Raw genomic sequence first — 25,631 nt, forward strand, 5'->3', positions numbered from 1 at the left:
TATCTAATTGGCTACTGAGTCACCTTATCAGTCCCTGTACAGCATACCTTAGGTATCCAGGGCATAGGTGTACCCAGGGCCTACCAGGGGCTGCAGCATGTATTATGCCACCCCTGGCTGGCCATCCAAATCAGACACAACTGGCTGCACGACAGCTGGGGCAAGGTGGTGTAATCACCCTTTGCTTTAGATATAGTATCCTTATATCTAACCCTAGAATGGACACATGTACTCCTATCAGTCACTCCTATGGCAGGCCTTATCAATCCTGAAGGCAGAGTGCTTGGAATTATGTGAGATGGTGCTCTGGCATGAGCTGAGGCCGTTTGCAGCTTGCGGAACCAAGTCCTAATAGCTGTTCCATGATAACGCGTACCATATACTCTTAAGTGCATTATAATCCTCGCGATTATTTGCCATCTTTGGTATCGCTTTATCAAAACATGTCGAGTAAGGTGTCATACGAATTGGAATACTAACCCCTCACCAATTCTGGCGACGGGGTTAGCATTCCACCCTTCTAGAGGGACACAACATGTATGTAACTGTGAACCCCGGTTAAAGCTAACTCGAGCCTCAGCATCACAAAATGGATGCTGCCACCACAGACACAAGTCTGACCTCCTGCTGCTGGGAGTCCTTCCAGCGAGGAGAGCTTGGACAAAGGGTTTCCTGTCAGGGGCGGTGCTAGCACCATCCCAGACAGGGTTTTGTGTATCCCAGGTAGGCAGGGCTGAGAGGAAGGTGACTGCAAGTGGCACCCCGATGCTCACTGTGCATATGCCGGCTTAAACCAGTTCCAGGGGCACACCAGCCCCTGAGCTGGGGAAAGTCCGGACAAGGGAGAGGGGTGTAACCACCCCCCTCCTGGTCCCACCCATGGGCAGGACCTAGTTGCGTGCCAGTCCCTTTTTTTAGAATAAAGGTAGGAGCAGGCCCCCTTCCCAAATTAGATAATTTTGAATCTTGACTACTTTCCACGAAAGGACTCTTGACTATTTCTGAAGACTCTCCCTTGTGGCTAAGGAGTAGCCACCCTGCACCCGCAGGCACCATCTAAGCATCGCGGTTTGCTGTAAGTCCATCCTCCGGGTCAAGAATGCCCAGCTCGACGAGACCCGGATTCCCTGGCATCTCTGACCTCTACCTGCATCATCAGCCCAGCTGAGATTCGTGGGTGTGACGAGACCTGAAGGGACCGGCCATCTTCAAAACTGCACGACGCTTAACCAGCACGACCGCCGAGGGATCCTCGAGTGAGTGCTTCGGGGTTTGAGAAGCCCTAACCCTGAGCTGCTCCAGCACCGAAGTCCAGCCTCCCAGCATCCACGAGATCTGCGTGGGGCCCTTCTGCTCTTTGCTGCTCACCGCGTTGTCTGGTCACTTGCCCGTTGGCTAGTGGCCCTCCTGACGACGTACCATGACGATTACACCGCTGGTCTGGTTGCTCCAGACTGGCCCTTGCTTCCTTCCAAAAGAGGAGCACCCCTGACACTCCTGGTCCACTCCAGACGCCATCTTGACTCCACTGCGTGGGCTTGACTTTGCCAAGGTTTGTTGCCCCAATCCTGGGTCCAGCATCGCCGACAGCAGACACCTTCGTGGGACAGCTCGCACCTCCAGCCTGGTCGCCGACAACGCCTCCTGGTCCGAGGGACAGTAGAGTCCTGCGTCGCCCACTCACCTGGTCGAGGTGACTCCATCCGGTGCCATCCTGGTGCCCACCTAATCACTGGCTAGTGATTAAGAACTGAGTCCCCTCTGCTTTCAGGTCGTCTCCATCACCGATCCAGGCTTGGATCACTCCGGACATCTTCACTGGTCGCCTGCCAGCAACTTCTTCTTTGAGGCTCCATAGACTTCAACGAGGATTCCCGACGTCTTTTGAACCCTATGCAGCCGCAGCCCCTGGGCTAGGTAACCTGAGCATTTCGGTGCTCCAACGTAGGTTCACTATCTAAGTGTCCAGATCCTTTTTCGTTTTCAGTCCATCTAGTCGGATTCGTCCGATAACAGTAACTTTGCAAATACTAGCCTCCATAGACTTTGTCCCGCATCCTGCGTGAGAGTGCACACTCTGCACCCGATCTCCCTAGGCCTCCTGCTCCTAACCTTAGGGTTCAGTAGTGTAGTCCTAGCGATCCTGAAGCCTCTGGATCTTGTTACTTACCTGCTAGTATTTCACATTCCACTTTTAGTGTATATGGTTTTTCGTGCCCCTCGGGCATTTGTGTAAATTGTGCGACTTAAAGTATTTTCTTAAGAGTTTTGTTGTGTGCTTAGCTCCCTGACTCAAAGAGTTCAGGGTAGACTTGTTATAAATAAATATCCTTTTATTTTCATAACAACTTGTGTGGTGTCCTTTCACTTGTTGTTCAAGTGGTATATGTGATGGTATAACAGCTGGCTTAACACGCCCTCTAGAGTTTAGCCTAAAGACTGCTCTTGTCCATGCTACTAGGATAGCTGGTCTATAAGGTTGACTTACAACCATTCATCAATAAGGGTCGTTTGGTATGATACACAGTGATCACTAGAATAGTGAGCACTATATATCAGGCCAACTTCTCACAGTCTCATTATCTGTGTATACACTCGAGGGATCAATATGAATGGGGGAAAGGCATAATTCAGAGACTGGGACCCGTCCTGAGTGAAGGCATCCGTTGCCAGAGCTAACGGATTTGGTCTCCAGCTGAAAAACTAAGGCATTTGCCGATTAAACTTGGACGCAAAGAGGTCGATCTGGCATGGCCCCCAGATCGCTTGTAACCAATGAACTACCTGAGGTTGGACTTGCCAGTCGCTGTAGTCCTTGAGATGTCGCGAATTCCAGTCCGCCACTAAGTTCGACTGGCCCAGAATATATTCAGCTATGAAAGATATATGGTGACTTAGGCAATAGTCTCTATGGCAAACACTACGGGCCCCCTGACAATAAGGGTAAACCCTATCGGGGAAAAGCTATTTTAGAAAGACGAGGTCGCACCGGGCTCTGTGCTATTGATACCAACGTTATATGTGCTAACCATATACGTATTATAACTTAATAAACACTGTGACTGCCCAATTACAAAAATATATTTCATTTTTATTGATTTTTTTTTCCCAGTATAAAAAAAATATACAAGATATATGATATTCACTTTTCTGATGTGCACAGAACTTTTTCATACTATAATCGATTTCTTACAAAAAAATTCATGCCATATATAGAATAAACATATTCAAAATTACAATGTATTTTGAACATAAAAACAAAAAAAGGGACAGAAAGACACTGGTAGTGATATGCAGAATACCACCAACGCGTTTCGGCAATTGCCTTCTTCAGGATTGTTCTCTTTACCAGTGAGTACTGTATATCATTTTTCAAACTTAATATGTAAATGCTTCTTTTTCTCATGCAGGAGACGGAATGAACTCCTCTATTGCTGACTGAACTATGCATGCACTCCTCCAAAAGGTACTACTTAGTACAAATGATAATCCAAGCAATAGTTGTAGCCGGTATATTCTCTGTAGGCCAACCACTGTATTTAGCAATAGAATCAGTCACGACATGTGCATGTCTCCTCCTTCTCTTACATCTGCTATCCATAGTAGATGTAAGAGAAGGAGACGCTACTATTATTTTTCGCGGTGGCTAACACAATCAACCCACTGGATATAGATGCAGCCTCTAGTCCATAGTTGACAGACTAACAAAGATTGATTATAGAACGGACGCAGTTTCGCTGCACGCATCGTGCCTCGCACAATGAGAACCTATCTATCTCAATGCACATGCCCTGACTTATTCTATTGCTGGACTGGCTGGGTAGGAAGCTAGATCTTGGACAGTAGATTGTATTTTTTGTGAATTGTTGTAAATCCCGTCAGTGATTTTGAGAAATTAAAGTCTAAAAATGTTTGCGTATCTGGACGGTTAGGTCCACGAGAGTCGCTAGGGAGTGTCAACTTAATAATGAAGTGTTTTAATTGGGTCAGGGACCTTGTTTCCCCTTAGCCCATCGGACTTGTGTGGGAGCGAGCACTCTGATTGTCTGCCAGCAACATGAGAAAAATGTTGCTGACATCCATTACTGGACCCTTGGACTTAGTCCCCTGTCAGCGGCCATGGCAGGGGCACAAATTAAAGTTAGGTTTGCTAACTATAACTGGTAAATTTCTTTTTTTTTTTTAGTTCAAACTTTATTGCTGTCATTGACATTCACCTAACTATAACGTTACTTTAACCGTTGGGAGGTGTGATGTGTGTGCGGGGTGTGTCAGCACCCTTACTTTGATTTGCAGTGGTCTGGAGCAGAAAGCGAGCAAAAAGGGTCAGGGGGCTAACACTGTACCTTCCAAGGCCGCCAAAACACCTTGAAACTGGCTAGCATCAATAAAGTTGCAGAAAGACACCTGTGCAATTTACAAAAACATTGACAACTTACCTGTACGTCTAACATGTGCTTAGGTAAAGGAGCTGGAGGAATAATAGGGCTCTCTGGAAGAGGAATGTCAGCTTTCTTGATTTCTTGCAGCAAATAGTCTGGAATTGGTAAAGAAAAAGAATGTAAACGGGTCAGGCTTGTTACTTTATATTTAAAAATGAAAACATGCAGGGCAATCTATAACACTGTCATACTGGAAACAGAACCACAATTGTAAATCTGTAGTTTGACCAAATATGGTGGTGCACTGGGACAACATGTTGGCAATACTGTATCAAATTTTCCTAAATTCGATGAAAGAAAGACTTCTGGTTAGAAAACTTTTTTTAGTAGCCCTACCAAGTGGCGCACATGGCCGGCTACGAAATGGGACAATGATGCTTATATAGCAGGCCTCGGCAATTATCAAAGACAAATGGCCACTAATGTGGTGCTTTCCATTGTAAAGTAATACCAATACTTGAAACACACTGTAGATTAGGGATACTAAATACCTACTAGACTGAAAAACTCAGGAATGGTACAAAAATATCTGTTGGAACTGTCAAGACCCTAAGACTAACTTCATACACATGCTTTTCTAATGCAAATTCCTAAGAGACCTTTGAAAAGAAATCAACAAACTTAGCAATGAAATCGTTGACATTAACAACTCATAACCCCAGTAACTAAGTGCTTAGATGCTCAAGTAAGTCTGGATTTACCATTATCTGACAAATTAGTTGTGATTCTCCCAACAGCAAAACCATAATTTCAGAGTAGAAATAAACAAGTAAACTGAACCTTCACTCAGGTGGGCAAGGTTGCACTTTCCAAGTAGTGCAGATAATGTAGCGCTCCAACATTTGAGACTCATCGTCGCTAAAAACAGAAAATTGTGCAACAAGCTGGACACCGATCGCCCGAGAAGAAAAAACCCACAAGAACAACTTCTGGGGTTGATGAGTCTCGTATAACCGTCCCTTTCTTTTTCCAAAAGAGTTCCATATTTTCTCCTCAAAATCTCTCCAAAGATCTAAACCTTAGCTATTGTAGCTTTAATTTCATTCTCCCTTTAAGGACCCATTATAAACAACGTGATTTAACAACTCTTATGCTTCATAGACATGGCACATTTCCAGCTATGTTGTGTTAGAATGTGCAAATGTACCGTCTATCTGTATTACGATTCAATGTTCATAACTACAGGTTTAAGAAAGTACCTCAATTTTGTTTCCCCTTTTTTTTCTTTTCTCTTTCCTTTTAAAATTTTTTTTTTATTGAGAATTCATGAGACACAATATACAGCACTATACAGATTATACAAAAAATACAAATACAATATAAATACGGTCTTCCAGCAGTATATAAAACAGGAGAGATACAAAAACGATTTGGCGAATCCCATTAATTAAAATCTGATTAAATTGATTCCATTTATTGGTTAATAAGTCGGCTGCCTTGAAACCGATAGGGCTTCAGGTAAAAACATGATGCTTAAGGTTTCTAAAATAAAGTGAGATATATCAGGTTAAGGAGAACAAGAGAAAACAGCAATTATATACAATATCATATATCCTGTGGCATTTTTAGTACCGTTATAAACCTGCTACAATCTGGTGACCGGACAAGCGGCCACTAGTGCCCAGATCTTCAATCCCATTTCTCTTATTTTTTTACCCTTAAGTTCATACAGGGCCGCCTCAACATTATGCATACCTAAAAATCTAGATATCCACATTTGAAAGGTTGGGGCCTACGTATCTTTCCAAGCAGCTGAAATTAATATATGCAATACAGCTGTAGAGATAAAAACTAAGGCTTCAGTCTCATTATTTAGATTCAGTTTGCTTTCACATCCTACGATCATCAATGTTGGGGATAGATTTATTTTAGCATCTAGCAGCCCCTCCCAGAATACCTCAATCTCCGTTTTTATTGATTCAAGTTTCTCACACTGATAAAACATGTGGGTGATATCAGCTGGACCTTTAGAGCATCTAGGGCAGTTGTTGTCCGCCCTCTTGCCCCAATCATAAAGCTTGAAAGGGGTATAGAATAGATTAAATGTTTTAAAATGTTGAGCTCTTAGATTGGAAGAGCGTAAAAATCTTTTATCCATTAAAAGAGCTCTATCAAGGCCGATATCCGGATCCTCCAATTTGGAAGCCTAGGCTGCCTCGGATTTACCCATATCGTCCTGAGATCCCTCCATAAATAGCCTGTATACTCCCTTGATTCTTCGGCATCCTCCCTTCAGATAATCCAAGATGCTGCACCTCTTATCTAGAGTGATACGAGGTCTCTTTGATTTGATTGTATTGACCACCTGAGCGTATTTGTAATCTTGGCTACCCTGGAGGGAGTACCTGTTTTTCAGGTCTTCAAGAGATCTGCACTCATCCCTCACCATGATTTGCCCCAGTGTCAGGATACCCTGTCGCTCCCAGTGTCTCCAACACCCATCGTTACACAAATTAGGGAAGAGACCAGAGTCCCACAGTGGAGTATGGGGATTGTATCTAGGGATTCCCAGAACTTTCTGGAAAGTCACCCAGACCCCCCATATCTCTTCCAATATTTTATATCTTGATTTTTTATAATACCTTCTTTCCGCTCTCCTTAATAATACCCCGATTGCCTCACTACCTAACGCCAACTCGAAAATAGAGGGAATCACATCTTGTTTGTTGGAGATGTTTATGCTGTTTCCCACAGGATCAAATAATATAGCCATCTGCGTGAGGAGACAAGACCAATGATAATATCTGAGGTTTGGCAAATTCAGGCCTCCCCTTTCCTGTGGCAAGGACATGTATTTAATAGATCTTCTAATTGTTTTTAGAAGTAGGGGACCCCTATATAATAATGAACTTGCTATACATAGGGAAAATCACCAAGTTTGAAAAAGGTCTATAGCCAAGTTAGAACGCAAGAATAAAGGTCAGGACTGATTAAACAAACAAATAGAAAACCCACATGAAAGAGAACTAATCACCAACCTGTTAAAAAAAAATTAAATTTTTATTAATCAAAAAAGCTTATTTTGCAATTATTCATTATATTTCATACTGTTATGCATTTAAGGTGTGATCCATTATTTACACAGTAGCATTATAAAAACTCATAAAAAACACATAACGGACATACACATAGCATAAGACAAGAAAAGCGATGGAGGCAATGCGGTAGGTAGGGACTACGCGCGTTTCGGCTTTTCAGCCTTCATCAGGTAACCGTCTATTGCAAGACAAAAAAAGACAGACTGGAAAACCGGTTAAAACAACCAATCGTCAATACCAGATATTTCAAGGGATAGAGAGAATGATGACGAATGTAGAGGGAGGTTGTGATGTGGATAATACCTCCAAGGTAGGATGAATCTTGCAAATATCCTCTTGAGTATGTGTGGACCACCAAGAAATGAAAAGGCCCAACAATTGCGACGAAAAAGAATCCGGTGGCTCACAGGTAATCTGAATGATACGGCTGGGCACCAATCAGGGGCTGGGAAATTGCTAATGCACACTTGCAGAGATATCTGTGCAATGCAGCGATGGTAGAGGGTATGGCCCTCAAGTTTCAAGACACCTCATCAACCTGGCGTCTGGAAGCGGATGAAAGGTACGGCCACTGGCGTATCTTGAAGGGGGTCCGATGTGCCCTCTGGATTTCAACGACCCAGCTCCAGCTGGCTAGCTCGGGAAAAGATTGCTCAAAGAGTTTGATGACGTAGGCTCTTACATCAGACCCCCCTGAGCCCTCGGGTATGCCCAAGACCCTCAAGTTATTCCTCCTGAGCCTATTTTCCAACTCTTTGAGCTTCCATTGTATGTACATTGCCTGGGCACCATAAGATTCGACCTTACTAGTAGCAGCAGCAGCCTCCGCTTCTGTTGAGACCACCCTTTCCTCCAGATTTGACACTCTGCCCCCACATTATTAACACAAGCCTTAGATAGTTTCCTACTACGCCCTTCATTTTCCTCATTGCCGCTTGGGCCTTGCGATTATCCTGCCTGGTCTCCTCCCTATGTGCTATGATCTCCTGGTGAATTACTTCCAGCATTGACAGTTGAGTTGATTCGAGGTTAGGGCTCCCCTGTAATGGTGTAGTGGATGAGTGGTCCCATCTCAGACCCCCTTGGGGATGTTCCTGACCTTTCAGAGGGGCGGCGGATTTTACTGCCGTTGCCGGATGGTCCTGTTCCGGATCGCTTTCTGATTCTGCATTGCTCTCATCTATGTCAGAGTTATGCTCCTCTTCCTCTTCGGACCAATCAGCCTCCTCTGACACTGAAAAAAACACTCACTGGGAGCCTTCTCCCTGTCTATCTGAGAAGCCAGGGTGCCCGAGGGGTCAGAGTTTCTAATAACAACTTCGGAAGTATTGACCAAGTCCTGGATCTTATAGTTCTTGTTTGGCTTTGTAATTGATCCTGGTGCAGTATTTGCTAGAGTAGCACCCTCCTCTGCATCGCCCATATCCCCCAACCCAGCATTCTGGGGCGCAGTAGCCGAGCTTGAGGCATCCCCCAGCAAGTTAACGACCACTCTGTGAGAAGTACTTTTGGATACTGGGGTGAGGGTACCTTCATCGTCCTGGAGGGATCGACTGTCTATGCTAGCTTTTATACTGCCGACATCTGCCAGACGCGCAGGAATACCATTACCAGCGCCCTCCGTTTGGTAAACAACCTCACACTTCCCCTTTATTGCAGCCTCAGCCACTTTAGCCCCCCTCTCCTTACCGCTGCGGGTAAACATCTCCGCAATGGTGGTGGTTGCGGTTGCCCGTCGGGTCCCGACAGTGGGCTGCTTACTTTTTTTCCTCGGGCTCCTGAGAGGGTGTTTGTGCTTTCACTTTCGCCGGTGTTTCAGTCTCCACTCCTACGCTAGTTATTCCGCCAGTTGCTCCAGAGGCGCCTGTGGGATCATTACCAGCCTTCTTTTTTAGGGATGCTTTTCCCCCTGTGTTCACTTTTGGGGCCATTGCTCTGGCTTGCTGTTGCTCGGACTCCGGGCGCGAAACAATCGAAACACTCCTGGGGCTCCATGACCTCAGTTTTCTCTGCTTCACACTGCTTCCGAGCTTCGCTCCGAGCTCCACCTCCAGCGTTCTCACGCCGCTCCACCCACCAATGTCCCGAACACCTTCAGAGAGCCAGCAGCCGGGAAACAGGAAAGCCTGGAATACAGTCGCTGCCTCGGAGAGACAGCTCGCCAGTCCCCGCAATATCACCCGGTAAGTTTTCGCCGCATACATTGGGCAACGGGGTTAGAAGCTCTCATTTGGTTGCTGAATGGCATACTCCTTGAGGCTTAACCGACCATGACCTCACTGCCTACTGCATCTCAGCCGCAACTACGCAGCTGCCATCTTGCTTTTCGGGGTCTCAGTGCAAATCTTTGAAAGTACCTCATAATTTATGTAGTCCTTGAAATAAGAACATTAAAAATATTGTTGCCTTGGAGCGATAGATCGATAGATCGATAAATGTGTGGGCACTTTATCACACCTAAATAGTATGTAGGGGGGCGTGGCCAAGATGGCAGGGTGAGCGGACGCTTCCTCCCGTAGCTCCTCCGGCCCAGCTCAGCCCGAGCCCCGATTCCTGCGCTTCTCTCCCCCCGCGGTTGCACTGCGGGCGAGAGAACTGTGCCAGAGTTCGTGGGGCACATTTTGATACCACTTTGACTTCTGTGGCCCCGGGGGAAGTCCCCGAAAAGTTTATTCGGAGACCGCTCCGAGGAGTGGAGCCCGGGTCGCCCCGAGGTGAAGAGCCTGGAGGCGGAGCGTATTGCGGCGCTGTCCGCGCGCCTCGGCTGGGCCGAGTGCTGAAAAACTGAAAGCCGGAGATCCCGGGGGAGCGGACTAGACTGACTACGCGGAGTGTGGAGGCTTCCTGGCCGGTGCCCTGGTGGCAAGCACCATTGCTGGGCGACGAACCCCAGCCCTGCGCCGGCGATCTTCCCCCTCCCCTGGGTTTCGAGGAGTGCCGACTTGCGAACTCCGCGCCTGGAGGCACTGGATGGCGGAGTTCGAGCAGTGCCCGAACCGGGCAATCAACTGGTGGTGAAGGGAGACATCGGTTTCACACTTTCCGGACCCGTTGCTGTTTGAGGGTTGCCCACGGACTTGCTAGCCCGGGCTGCCTTCTTGGGTTCCACCCTCCCGCCATCTTGTCTTTGTGTAGCTGAGCCCAGTGGCCTTTGCCTGCGCCCTTCTCACACGGGAGCCTCGGCTCGTCCTGGTACCGACTCATCTGCTGCCCCCCCTGGGAGTGCGAAGCTGGAGGCCTACACTTTGGACGTTGCTGCCTGCCCTGCTGGCCCGGGGGTCGTCTTGCCCAGGCCCGGGCCGCCATTTTGTCGCCTGTGACGCACTACCCTTGTCCCCGACGAGGGCCTCACATCGGGTGCCCGCGAGCGGTGGCGCTCGCCTACAGCAACTGACCCTAGGCTTCACCGGGGGCCAAGATGACTGGGAGACGTGGCGCGGCACGAGGAGATCGCACTTTGCCGGAAATGCTCGGCAGGTCCCAGCAACTACGCGACAGGGCGCAGCCATCCCCGGGGGCCTCCCGGGCATCAACGGACGCAACCGTGGGCGAGCCGCCAGTCACGAGGTCCTTCATGGAGGACTTATTCAGCTCCCTCAAGGAGGAATTTCAAACTCTTAAGACCGAAGTGGCTGGAGAGGTCCGGGAAGTGCGCAGGGAAGTCGAAGGCCTGGGCGAGCGGGTCGATACTGTGGAGACGGCGGCCCAACGTCGCGATGAAGAGATAACTCATCTCCAGCAGGACGTCCTCCGCCTCCGGGAGCAATGTGTCGAGCTCCAGGCCCACTCGGAGGACCTCGAGAACAGGTCCAGGCGGAATAACATCCGGGTGCGAGGGGTTCCATCCGCGGATGAAGGTGCGGACCTGGTGGCCTATCTGCAGGACCTGTTCCGCGACATCTTGGAGGAAGGAGCGGATTTCCCGATCCGCATTGACAGAGCACACAGGGTAGGCCGCCAGCGCCAGTCATCGGCACCCCCGCCTGATATCCTGGCATTCCTGCCGGATTTCCCCCTAAAAGAGCGCATCATGACGGAGGCCCGCAGGAAGCAACCACTGACCTTCCGAGAAAGACCTGTGGCGCTCTATCAGGACCTGTCAGCCATCACACTGCAGAAGCGCAGGTCTTTTCGCATCGCTACGGACTTTCTGCGAGAGCATGAGACAGCCTATTCCTGGGGTCACCCCTTCCGTCTTATCTTTCGATGGAATGGGGTGCTGCATCAGCTGCGCTCTTTACAAGATGTCTGTGGAGTACTGGGCCTTACTGCTACGGAGGAGGAGGGGGCTACACCCGCGTGGCGGCGCCCCGAACGGCGGGGCCGACGGAGATCGAGGAGGCGCCAATCGTCAGCGACGGCGAGTCGTCCAGACTCGCCCACCATCAGAGCAGACATGGCGGAGGCCCTGAGGACTGCGGCCAGGAACTTGCCTGAAACTACTGGTGTGGCCCTAACGGCCTAACTTTTCTCCGGGGGGAGAGACTCTTAGCTTTAACGATGCTGGGCTGGGGCTGGGGGCTGGGGGGGCGAGGGGGGAGGCGTGTGGCTGGACGTCCACTTGACTATTTTCTGCAGACTCGCCCACTTGGGCTAGACTGAGACTATGGGGTGTTGTTTCCTGTTTTTTGTTTTGGTTGGTTGCTATGGGTTGGTTCTGGGGGGGTTTAACTGTTGGTTTGGTGTGGGGGGGTCCCGTCCGAAGCTGTCCGACCATGTGCGATGCTGCCTTTGGCCTTCCCTGCGCCCCTGCCCCGCGCGCCCCCTCCGCTGATCCCTCGCTCGCTGCATAGCGCGTTGTTTCCCTGGAGGCGATGCCGCCCCTGAAAGTAGTGACCCTTAATGTTAAGGGTCTGAATAACCCCGTGAAGCGTAGGGCGATCCTTTCCCTGTTGGAGGGGTCGCAGGCGGATATCTGCCTCCTGCAGGAAACCCATTTACTTTCCAAAGATTGACATAGGTTGCGCTCTGCCAAGTTCCCCACGCAACTCCTTTCCTCTGCTGCGACTAAGACTGCTGGGGTGGCCATTCTTCTAGCCAGCTCCTGCAGGGGGGAGGTGTTGCATAAACATGCTGAGCAGAAGGGGAGGCTTCTAGTGTATCGCATGCGTTTGGGAGGTGTGGCCTTTACGGTTGGTTCGGTATACAGCCCAAATGACCACCAGGATCGCTTCCTGGAATCAGTGTTGGTGGACGTTACTGCCTCGCCCGATCGCCATATCATCTTAGGGGGAGACCTGAATATGGTCTTAGACTCCACCCTGGATAGGTCTGCCCAGCGCTTTCCGCAGACAGGGGAGCTTTCTGGGGCGGTACAGGACCAGATTGCGGAAATGGACCTGCATGACCTCTGGCGCGCCATGCACCCCACCGATAGGGACTACTCCTATTTCTCCAACGCGCACCGCACGTATTCACGGTTGGATTACCTCTTGGTGAGCGGACCGCTTTGTTCGGCCGCCACAGCGGCAGACATCGGGGTCTTGTCCCTGTCCGACCACGCACCGGTTTCCGGAATCTTTGCTTGGCCAGCGGCCCCCCCCTCTAGGGGGATGTGGCGGCTTCGGGACACGCTTCTCCATAAGAAATCGGTTGTGAAGCGAGTGGAGGAGGTCATCCAGGACTACCTGACCCACAATAACAACTCTGCCACGTCCCTGGCAACGCAGTGGGCGGCTTTGAAAGCGGTCATCAGGGGGGAGTTTATCTCCATTTCCTCGGCGGAAAACAGGGAACGCCGACGCAAGAGGGAGGAACTGACGGCGCAGGTTAGGGAGCTTGAGCAGGTTCACCGCCGAACAGGGGCTCCTCGTGTCTGGAAGCAGCTGAAGGCGGCACGGAAACTCCTCTCTGCGTTGGATCTAGATCGGGCGGAGTATGCAGCGCTGCGCCTGAAGCATGCCTTTTACACCGGCGGAGACAGGTGCAGTAAGCTCCTGGCCCATAGGCTCAGGGCTGCGCAGCAACGCAATGTGGTAAAGGAGCTGGTGGGAGTGGATGGGATCCCGGTTTCCGGTGACGCGGAGGTGGCAGATTCCTTTCGTTCCTTTTACGAGGCGCTGTACGCTGCAGAGCCTTCCCCACCGGGAGAGGCTGAGGCCTATTTGGAATCCGTGACCCTCCCGGCCCTGGACCCCTCCCAGGCGGACCACCTAGAGAGGGACATTCACGTGGAGGAGGTCATCTCCGCGATTGCACGGCTAAAGCATGGTAAAGCCCCGGGCCCGGATGGCTATACGGCCTTGTTTTACAAGACCTTCTGTCCCACTGTCGCGCCTCTACTGGCTCGCTTGTTCAACTCCTTCTCCGAACCGGGAGCCATCCCACCGGACCTTCTCTCAGCGACTGTGTCGGTTATCCCCAAGCCGGGGAAGGACCGGACCCTGTGCGGCTCGTACCGGCCCATCTCGCTCCTCAATGTGGACCTCAAGCTTTACACCGGAATCTTGGCGGCCAGACTGGGTCTACACCTACCAGGTTTGGTGGAAGCGGACCAGGCCGGTTTTGTACCCGGTAGGCAGACGGTCGACAACACAAAGAGGGTGACGCACGTGCTGGAAAAGGCCTCACGCGTCCCGGGGGAGCGGATGCTGCTATCGGTCGACGCGGAGAAGGCCTTTGATAGGGTTCATTGGCCATATCTCGAGCTGGTCCTTGGGAAACTGGGGATCGGCGAGAAGTTCCGCACTATGGTCTTTAACTGCTATAGGAGACCGTCAGCGTCAGTGCGTGTCAATGGACACAGCTCCAGCAGCTTTGCCATTGAGCGCGGCACGAGACAGGGTTGCCCCCTCTCGCCGCTCCTCTTTGCCCTTTATATGGAGCCGTTTGCACAGAGGATTCGCGATAACCCGGACGCTATTGGGGTGAAGATGGGGCAATACACGCATTCTGTCAGCTTATACGCGGACGATGTCTTGTTGACCCTGGATGACCCCAGGCGGTCGCTCCCTGCCTGCGTCCAGGAACTGAACGCTTTTGCCCGCGTGGCGGGCTTTAAAATGAATATGACTAAGTCGGCTGCACTGGATGTGTCGCTCTCTGCCGACACCAGACGGGACCTTCAGAGTCTCTTTCCTCTGCAGTGGTCCTCCTCCACGGTGCCTTACCTGGGAATTTTGCTTGCTCCCTCCCTGCCTGCCATGGTCGCAGCTAACTATTCCTCTCTGGGCAAAAAGATCAAAGAGGAACTCGGCCGATGGAACAAGGGCCTACTCTCGTGGCTGGGCCGTATCGCGGCGGTGAAGATGACGATACTGCCTCAGATCCTGTATCTTTTTCGCGCTCTGCCTCTCCAGCCCCCCGTGGGTTGGATACGGCAGACGCAGGCAGACATCTCCCGCTTTGTGTGGCAGGGCCGTAAACCTCGGATGAAGCGGGTCCTCTCTATGCTTGCCCCGGAGGCGGGGGGTCTCGGAGTCCCGGACCTCCGGAAGTACTTTCAGGCGGCGCAGCTCCGGTATTTAGTGGAGTGGAGCCGGTGGGAATCGGACAAACACTGGCTCTTTCAAGACCAGGCAGTTGCAGGCCGTACCCTCCAGGAGGTCCCGTTCCTGCGGCGCACTCACCGCCCGCCTAATCTCTACGCCTCTTTTATCACCCGGGTCCCGCTAAGAGTGTGGGACGCGGTGTGTGAGCTGCGTGAGCTCACCACTTTTCCATCGCCGTTCACTCCCATTGCTGGCAATCCGGACTTTACCCCGGGTCTGGAGCCGGGAGCCTTTTCCCACTGGGTGAGCGCGGGTTGCAGGGCGCTTTTCCAGATGTACGGGCCGGAGGGCGTGCTCCCCTTCCAGCAGCTCCGACAGGAGTTTGGCCTGACGGAAGGGGACAGACTGCGTTACATGCAAGTCCGCCACTGGGCTCTTCAACCCCCAGTGCGTGACGTCGCCGCCCGTTCGATTACGCCCTACGAGCGATGGTTGGTAACCCGGACCTCGGACGCCAAGCTCATCACTGATTTGTATAAGTTTCTCCAACCCCCGCCGTTTCATTACCATAACCCAGGGAGGGAGCGCTGGCACAGGGAACTGGGCAGGACCCTGAGTCACAAGGAGTGGGACAGGATTGCGTATCGGGCGAGGCACTCTGCGTACCACACTGGGCTGACGGAAACCTTCACTAAAGTGTCCACCTATTGGTACTACACCCCGGAGCGGCTCTATGAGATGCGCAAAATCGGCGATAAAGGTTGCTGGCGCGGCTGCGGACAGGAGGGCACCCTCACGCACATTCTCTGGGAGTGCCCGGTGCTGTCGGTCTATTGGAAGGAAGTCTTAGATGAGGTGGATAGGCGTTTTGAGATCGATCTCCCGCGCTTCCTCGCGTATGTCTTGCTAGGCCTCCCCAATGACTTGATGTACCCGCTGAAATCCCGCAGGGGCAGGCAGATTGCGATTGCGCTAGGCTCCGCCGTTCAGAACATACTTGTACTCTGGCGCACCCCCACTGCCCCCTCTATCACTGGTTGGCTGCATAGGCTCTGGCAGGTACTGGGCATGGAGAAGATGTCGCTAACGGTGGCTGGGAATGTTGACCAGTTTGAGGAGCTCTGGCACCCCTTTTTGGCACTGCTGTCCACGGAATTTCACGAGCTCACGTGTTCACGGTATTTGCGCCTCCTTAGGCTGACGCCGCCGGCGGCTGCGGCGGAGTGAAAGTGCGGATCGGGGGCCAGGGGTTGGGGGCGGGAAGAGGGGTTATATGCTTCTAATGCTGACTTTCGGACGGGGATGTTGGGGTATTGTTTTCTTTCTTTTCCTCCTTTGCTTTTCTTTCTTCTTCTTTTCTGGGGTCGGGGGGTTGGTGGAACTGTATGCTTCTCCTTTACTGTGTTGCGGGGTGCTATTCGGGCTCAGCCTTGCCTAGGGAGTGGGGGTCTACAGGGGGGTCGTTCACAATGCCTTATTGCCTTATGTCTTTGCCTTGTTACCCTCTGGGGCTTCCTGCCTCCCTGCTTTTCTTCTGACTCGCTGCAACGTTCCGCTTCTTGTACTGTATGTCTGCTTGACCTCCTGCTCCCCTCCCCGTGTTTTTGTGCCTTAATAAAATACTTTAAACCTAAATAGTATGTAATTATAATTTGCTAACCTACAGGGTTGACATTTGGGGTAATTGTATACCATAAGCAGCAATTTTGAAGCCAATAAAAAGGTTCGGGAAAAAAAAAGAAAAGACATTTATCTTTAATAATAATCCGTAGAAGAGACAGACCGTGCAAAGCGTTTCTTGGAAAGTCTCAGTTGAGAGACAAACGAGTTAGAGGCAGTCTGGGTCAAAATGACATAGTGAAACAGGCTCTATGTTGACCTGTATGAACCACAATAGTGCAGCAGAGACAGACATTATGGCACAGAACACAGTAGAAGAAGTCTCTGGTATAGAAAAGTGTAGCAGAGAGACACAGACAAACCTCTCCAGTGCTGACTTGCATAGCAGAGGCTGACACTAGACAGACAGCCATAGTGAGGTGTACAATACTTCAGACATACATTAGAGATAACTCAGATGTAACTTTTAAAAAGTGAATGATTTCGTGAACAAAGAATCAGATGTTACCTTTTTTCTCCAAAACGCAGCCCCATCATAAGAGAGTATTGGCAAAGCCAATGGCTCTGGTGTTTGCTGCAAGTATTTTGAATTTGTTAATGATTATTTTGTTTTGCCATGGTTTTAGTGAAGCTTTTACTGGTAGAATAGCATTCGCAATGTTGATAGAGCTGGTGTTGGCTGCCAGCCTTTTGGCTTTGTCAAGGTTTTTTTGGGATGGTTTTTGGAAAACGTTTTTGTTGAGGTAGTTGGGGAACCCATGCCAATAAAAACAAATCTAAAAGCAAAAATATTTTGTGGTCTCAAAAACCATACATTGAAATTGTAGTTCCTGGCACTGAAGGGAACTACTTTGTGTGTGATAGGCTAATGAAGTCAACCAAAGGCTGAAGAGTGCTAACTCGCTGTTGTGGGAGGAAGAATAATGTGAATGACAACAGACCAATGGGTAAAGAGGGCTGGCGGAAAGCTCCCATCTATAAGAATATTATAGAACTATCATTTTAGTAAATTCAAAAGGTCTTGGCTAAAGCCACATCTAAAAAACTATGGAAATGTTACATGGAAAATATTTACTATAAATGAGATGCTCAAAACTTTGTGTCTGTGATTGGGGTAACAAAGAGTAGCTTCAGTGTCAAGGAGTATAGCATGGTGGTTTTTGGAAGGGTGGGTTATACACTGCAGCTATAGGGGTAAAATGAAGGCGCAGTTACACTGCTTGGTCAATAATATGCAGATTTACTAAATATTGTGTCACTGCACTGCGATAACATGTCGGGACTACAGGGTCAAATTCTCCTGTTAAGATCAGATCATGAAGCGGTTTCTGTGAGGATGCCGGATGCTGAATCTTATCTCTCTTAACATCCCTCACTTGAAGCAGGATCTCACTTTTCTGCACCGCGGATAGGAAGTGGGCAGGTGATCATGCCCTTAGAACTTAGCAAATCATGAGAGTTGCATCAGGTTTAAGACTGCTTCCAGGAAACTGTAAAATTAAGTCATTTCTAAAATGTTCCTCATTACATGGGCTTAGCTGCCTTTTCTAACCACAATAATTTATCATCCATAAAGAAGACATTGACATATCACGAATATGCACATTGAAAACATTGAAGTGCCTCAAAAATGCATGCTCAAAACTTGGCAGCTATGTTTCTGAGTCATTTGTAAGCACATTTACTTGGACTGTTTCACTGCTCATAATACACCTGAATGCAATACTGGAACACCTGACTAGCCCCAGGCACATCAGGAGGTGACCTGCACACAGTGTGCTACAGGAAGCTGCCAATCAAGAATCGGTTTCTCCTAAGGTCAGCAGTTCTAAAGTTAGACTACCGCACCCTTTCAGTTCTTTGTTCTTCCGATACATCCACCTGTTTGAACTCTCCTCCAGTTAATGAGTGACCGGCGGTGCAGTCCTCCAGCCTGCATCATCAACACGGTGGCCCCAAGACGACTCATCATGTGATCAGGGGCTCAATGTTAAATGGTGTGCTTCAAGAGGTTAAAGGGAAGCTTCCAAACCTGACACTTAATCAAGCCTCAGTTACCTGGCACCCGTAACCTTTCAGGCTCTTCCTCGGGTGACCCAGACTCCCACGCTGCACAAATACCGTATATTTACAAGGAAAAATGGGGTTTGTTAGCTAAAAACATTCAAATAGACATCTGTTTTACACTGCATTAGAAGTAACAGATCACTCCTCTATATATTAGTGCACAATAGTGCTTATTTTGTGTATAAAAAGGGGGGGAAAAGCCAAAAGCTTTTATGAAGTAAGCACTGCCAATGCTAACGAATGCGAGGGAAGCCCACTACCAAGTCTGTCCTGGTCGGATTCCGCCTCAAGCACTTTTCTTCTACATTCCTACTGCACTTGTAGGGTCCTCTTCACTTTTGGCTTTCTCTTTTTTTTTACTCTTTTCCAAACAGTATCGTTGCATAGTTGGTAGATCCAGCTTTGTTCTCTTTCAACTAACACCCGTCCCGAGTTCCTAGTAGTGTTGCCCAACTGCTCAACCACTATCCATTTAAAGTCATCAAAAGTACAGCCTTCCGTGATGTAATGCACAGCCATCTTTGTTCTGTTCCTTTCACAGCACAAGTTACTACGATGTTCCACAATGTGAATTTTCACCTTCCTGCAGGCCATTCCTACGTACCTCAGATTACATGGGTAAATAATCATGTAAATGACAAGTCCAGAATTGCAGTTGGTGTATTTTTGCAATGCCCCGGGTGTTTTTAGGCCACTGTCCATACGGTTTGGGGCCCACTACTCCAAGGTTTACCGTGCAAGGTAGGTGTTAGTTCTCAGCTTTCTACCTCTGCTATGAACTGATGTGGCCCTCAGGCTCATATCGCTTTGGGGTATGAAAAGAGGTTTCTTAAGGAATAGTGTACCCGTCTTGAGGAGACGCTAGTTCCTAATCATTATCTTTTTAACCTGGTTGGACACTATATTATATGTAGTAATAACGCTCAATCTATTATCCGTGTTCAGGGGCAATTCCAGCCCTTTGGCCACCCATGGCAGCCCCTGTGTTTGCCCCCCATGGTGGCCTCATTGAAGAGCGGGGGTGGGGGGAGGTGTGCTGGCAAGATTCCTCCGATTGCTGGCCCGCGACGGCTGAAGAGGGGTGCTGCAGATTGCCACGCCGCCTGGGCCAAACTTCCACCCTCCCTTGCTACACCACTGTCCGTGTTGTGTTTCTGAGCACGTCCGTTTTGATTCCTGGCTCTTTTCAAAGATGATTTCCAGATGATCCTCGTGCCTTGAGTTTGTTGGAGAGTTCTTCAGCTTGCACCTTGATATCTGCAATTTTGCTACAGTTCCTTCCTAGAACTAAAAACTCTCCCTGTAGCAGATTTCCCATTAATGGTCCGAGGTAGAGACAGTTGAATTTATGGGGTTATTTTTTCTGTGGGTTTGTGGTGTGTGTCTGTATTCAAACCTCTTGTTGAAGAAGATTCTCACGTGCAAGAAGGCGAGTTCCTTATTACTGAGTGTGCAAGTGAAACTTAGAAATTGGTCACGTCTATTTAACTAAGGAAATAAGGGGGATACTGATTCCTGGTCTCCCTCTCATATATGCAGGACATAATCCATATACCATTTCCACAATGTGATATTAGCCTTAAAGGGGATTGTCACTCAAGAGGAATTTCCTTTCAAAATCAGGCATGTTCAAAGCCGCTATACTGGCGGCAAAGGTGCAGGAATAGATGTGCTATAGATGTCAATTGACAGTTTACAACTAAAGGTGCTTGTAGGCGAGACCTAAAAACACACATCCTCTAACGTAACCCTTTCTGTAATCAACACAATTTCAAGATATTCAACGGTGCTGTTTACTTTAGTTGTGGAATGTCCAAGAAACAAAACTTAACACTGCCACATGCTCCCTGACTAACCAAGGTAAGTATAGTGCTAAAAATGTACATTCAATATTTGCAACCATAATTCACAAAACACAACTGCTATGGATTTGTACTTAAGTTTTTAAGAACTTTGAGGTACTCCCCTAGCCACTCACCTCAGTAGCTCAACCGGATCCTCTTCTAAGGAAACGGTGTCACGTAATTTAATATATTATCTACGTGTGGACTATCGCTGGACATTACAGAACAACACAAACGCAACCTAGCCAATGTTTTCTGTTTAACACATGCAGATAACTAAATGTCCGATGAAGGACCAGCATACCTGAACCATTGCCTCACATTTTACGTACCCGCAACTCCGAGCAAGCTAGAAGGGAGTAGGGAAGCAAAAAGGAGTGTGGGGATGGGGAAGATAAGGTGAGGGTAAGCAGCCCCTTTGAACAGAATATGAAGACACATGCACTCCAAGGGGAGTATTTAAAGAAAAGCAGCATTTGCAATGCCATAGGTCTCGCATTTGCTAGAGTTAGAGCTATTGGAATTCTATGTCAGGACCGGAGGCTTCAGATTATGCTATATCTTCCTTCGCTTTATTAACATAAAGAAACCACAGCAGCTCAGGAAAAGATATAATAAGAACAAAAAATGCTTTAAACATAAAGCATTGACGTAATGTTCAACAAAAAAAATCAACAACTCCCAAGAGTCTCTTTGCTTATAATAATAGTCCATAGTCCTTTGTCTCTGTCCATCATCACTATATAACCGGACTTCCCATCATCTTCCTCTCTTTCTTCGCTGCTCCCGCAGCCAGATAAGTGCTTTTCTATTTTGTCTTCTTTTATTGTGATTTATTATCTTGTGTGCGGTCTTTGGGGACTCCTTGCATGGTTTATTCCCTTTCAGAGTCCCCGGTTGCGGGAACGTTCTATCGTTCCTACGCGACTTTATTCCCACTTGTGTGCGGTGTGTACATAGACCGCACGGGGGCGGCCTGTCGCTTCGCCGACCCTCCGGCGCGCCTCCGCAGTGTGAGGAGCCACGCCGTGGGGTCTGCTTGCGCAGGGGCCGACCCTCGCGTACCCCTCTGACACCTGGTGATCCGGGTCTGTACTTTGCCAATTTTGACGCCCTCTGGGGTCTGTATAGCGGTTCTGACCGCGTGAATCGTCTTCGGGCGAGACCTGTGCACCTCTTTACCCGTGTGTGGCCTAGCGCGCTTGAGGGGTACGTAGACCCGGTCCCGGCGTGGAGGGTCTGCGCGCTTGGGGGTTGGTGCAGCCCACCTGCCACGTCAGCTGGCCCAAAACGTGTTTGCAGCCGCTGGGCCTGCCCACATTCGAGAACTTTCTCGGTTGCCGGCCTCTTGGGTGCCCCGCATTTGCCCCTTGGTTCCGAGATGGAAGGGGAGTACGACGAGGAGGCCTGCCCCTATCTGCAGGATGATGAGTTTTATCAGGCGGTGGACAGCTCCATCTATCGTTGCGTGACGGAGGTGGTAGGACCCATGGAGGACCGCCTTTCTGCCCGCATCGTGGAGGAGTGTGCGAAGCTGGCAGCGTCGCAGGTGCCTCCGTCCCCCGAACTCCCGGGGACGTCCGGCGGGTTACCGCCCGCTCCGAAGAGACCCCGTGGTGAGGGACCTTCATCGGAGGCCCAAGGCGTGGACAAGGGCGCTTTCGAGCGACTTCGCGACGCCTTCCTGGCTAAGGCGACGGCGGTGCCTCCGGCGCCCTTGGTGGACCCTGGCACTTCGGGCGACGTGTCTACTGCGCCCGCCTCCCCGATCTACGACTCTCCGGACACGGATGACGACGGGGAGTCGACCCGTTCTTGGCTTCCAGCACCTTCAGCGAAGGAGATGCCCCGAGACGAGTCGGGCATGCTGGACCCGGACGAGATCGTCCACCCCCGTTCCGCGGCCTGGGCCCCGGGTGAGACGGTGGCGAAGTTTGTCGCGGGCAGACTGCGCAAGCCCCTGGAGAAGGAGGCGAGGGGTTGCTTGCGCGGGGAATGCCCTCGGCCTACACTGGAAGGGAAAGTGGCCATGACACCAGAATTGGACCCCAAGATGGCCACCTTCCTGGCGAAATTCATGAAGGACCCCAGGAAGGGGATCGACCGGTCCTGGCGGGCCTGCCAGGACAAGCTGTTGGATGCGGTCGGGCCCGCCACGAAGATCCTCGATATGGCGGAGGAGGCCCGAGCGAATGGCACCGCCATTTCACCGGAGGTGCTCTCCAACTGGGCCCAGAGGGTGATCGTATTTTTGGGCAACGCCAACTGTGCCCTATCCACGGAGAGGCGGTGTTCGCTCCTTATCAAGCTGGATCCGAAGCTGGGGGACCTGGCCTCGTCGGAGGCAGGTGCCGTGGCCCAGGGTGGCCTCTTCGGTGAGCCTTTCATCCGCGAGCTGGGAAAGTTCGTGAATACGTTCACGTCGCTGGACAAGGCCCAGTCCAGCATCAAGAGGGTGTTCCACCAGCGTTTTTCTGGAGGGGCCGGTCGCGGCAGGGGCCGCGCGATCGGCCGTGGTCAGCAGACCAACAACCGTGGACAAGGCTCCGGAAGAGGTCAGTACCAGACCTCGGCCAACTACACCAACTTCTACCCCACCAGGGGACAACGCTATGGTGGCAGAGGGTTCAAGAAGAACTCCGGACAAGGAAATGCCCCCGGTAAGTGTACTTTGCTTAGATCAAGTGCCGATTGGGGGGCGGCTGGCAAGCTTTTACGGGGAGTGGGAATTGCTCACTGCCGATGCTTGGGTTTTGCAAACTGTGAGAGGTTTCCATATAGAGTTTTACGACCAGCCAACTCAGGTGAGGCCCCCGCGCCCTATGGTTTTTGCAGATTCCGACGCGCGCTTGATAGACGAAGAGGTCTCAGACTTGCTGCGCAAGGGAGCCATCCGTCTATCAACGCGCCACCCGCGTGGGTTCCTCAGCAACGTCTTCTTGGTAGACAAGACAGATGGGGGCAAGAGGCCTGTGATCAATCTCAAGGAGTTCAATGGGTGGTTGGTCTACCGTCACTTCAAGATGGAGGGGATCCACCTCCTTCGGGACGTGCTCCTCCCTCGGGATTGGATGGTGCGACTGGATCTCAAGGATGCCTACTTGGTCGTTCCCATCCACCCCCCTCATCGTCGTTTCCTACAATTCCTGTGGTACGGCAAGGTGTTCGAATTCACCGCCCTACCGTTCGGGCTCTCGTCGGCCCCGTGGTGCTTCACGAAGGTCCTCCACCCGGTAGTGGAGTTTCTCAGAAGTCAGGGGGTCCGGATGTTAGTATACTTAGACGACATCCTCCTCATGGGACAGTGCCCAGAGGTACTGGCGGGACAGCTGCGTCAAGCTGTCGGCCTGCTTCAGAGACTGGGGTTCGTCATCAACGGCTCCAAGTCGGTTTTGGTTCCCACTCAGCAGATCACCTTTTTGGGTTTCGTGGTGGACTCGGTACAGGCAGTCTTGAGCCTGCCGGGTCGGAAGGTCGCAAAGATACGACACCTGCTCCGGCAGACGATCGCGAAGGATCGTACGTCACTGCGCCATGTCGCCAAGGTGGTGGGTCTTCTGTCGTCCTCCATCCAGGCGATTTTCCCGGGCCCGCTGCACTACAGGGCTCTTCAGCGCCTGAAGGCGCAGCATTTGCGCCGTGGGATGTGTTACGATCAGTGGGTCCCTCTCACGGACGAAGTGAAGGAGGAAATGTCATGGTGGCTGTCTCACATGGAGGCATGGAATGGGCGAGCGATCTTCGGTTCGGCTCCGGACCTGATCATAGAGTCAGACGCCAGCAGGTCGGGCTGGGGCGCCCGGTGCGGGGATTTTTCCACCGGCGGCGCCTGGTCGTCAGAAGAACAACAATTGCATATCAATTGTTTGGAGCTCCTTGCGGGCTCCTTCGCAGTTCGCTGTTGGACCAAAGATTCAATCAAGGCTTGTGTCCTGCTACGGATGGACAATATTTCGGCGGTCCGGTATGTGAACCACCTAGGAGGTCCTCGGTCTCGCGCCTTGGCGGACTTAGCGAAGGACTTCTGGGATTATTGCCTGTCTCGTCACATTGCGGTGACGGCGGAGTATCTGCCAGGCCAGTGCAATCAGGTAGCGGATTGGCACTCTCGACATCTCAGGGTTGCCAGCCAGTGGAAACTGGATCCGGGAGTCTTCCGGTGGCTACACTCCCTCTGGGGCCCCTTCTCGGTGGACCTCTTCGCGTCCCGTCTCGACCACCAGCTGCCGCGGTTCTACAGCTGGAGGCCGGACCCTCTGGCAGAGGCCACGGACGCGTTCTTGCAGGATTGGAGTCGGGAACAGCCGTTTGCGTTTCCCCCGTTCTCCATGATCATGCAGACGGCGGCTCAGATACGCCGCCAGGGTGCGGAACTGGTGTTGGTTACACCGCTGTGGAGGTCTCAAGTATGGTTTCCGGTTCTTCTGGAACTTTCTTGGGATTTTCCAATCCTACTCCCCCTGTTTCCTCTGCTCCTGACGAGCCCGGATCAGGAACCTCACCCTCTCGTCATGCAGAACACTCTCCGCCTCGTGGCGTGGAGGCTCTCAGGAGACGCTGGACGCTCCCGGGCCTTTCGGGGTCAGCTGCGCACTTGCTCTCCAAAGCATGGGCCGATAGTACGACGAAGCGTTACAGATCCGCTTGGCTTAAGTGGATGCGTTGGTGTTTACGAAGGGATTTGGATCCCATGGTCGCCGGCCTTGTTCCCGTGCTGAATTTCCTGGCTCATTTGGCCGACAAGGGTTTGGCGTATAGGACGATCAATGCTATCCGGTCGGCGATTTCTGCGGGCCACGATAACATCGATGGCCATCCGGTAGGGGAACACCCTTTTGTGTGCCGGCTTCTGCGAGCGGTTCGCCTCGCACTGCCGCCAGAACCCAGGTACTCCGTCCTTTGGGACGTCAATTTGGTTCTGAATCTGTTCCTGTCGTGGCCAGCGAATTCTTATCTGTCTCTTAAGGAGCTCTCGGCGAAATTGGCCATGTTGTTATGTCTGGTCTCTTGTAGGCGCGTCTCGGACGTGCGCGCGCTGGATGTTTCTGCACGCATTTTTTCCCCGGATGGGGTTACCTTTACGGTGGGCCGACGCACTAAGACGTCGTCGCGTTCCATTTCTTATCCAGCCTTTACTGACACTCCTAAGTTGTGTGTCGTGCAATGCCTCAAAGCATATGAGGACCTGAC

General features: G+C 50.8%; 1 protein-coding gene across 2 annotated transcripts in view; it reads right to left on the bottom strand.

The window, feature by feature from the left end:
• Positions 1-25,631, bottom strand: part of ATP6V0A2 (ATPase H+ transporting V0 subunit a2) — a 398,498-nt gene that overhangs the window by 286,067 nt on the left and 86,800 nt on the right. For both annotated transcript variants that reach the window (XM_086942902.1, XM_086942903.1), the window contains one exon: positions 4,440-4,537. In XM_086942902.1, the coding sequence (XP_086799028.1) occupies positions 4,440-4,537 (98 nt within the window). The remainder of the gene's footprint in view (positions 1-4,439; positions 4,538-25,631) is intronic.

This window comes from Lissotriton vulgaris, chromosome 11 (assembly GCF_964263255.1).
Source record: "Lissotriton vulgaris chromosome 11, aLisVul1.2, whole genome shotgun sequence".
NCBI classification, from domain to species: Eukaryota; Metazoa; Chordata; class Amphibia; order Caudata; family Salamandridae; genus Lissotriton; species Lissotriton vulgaris.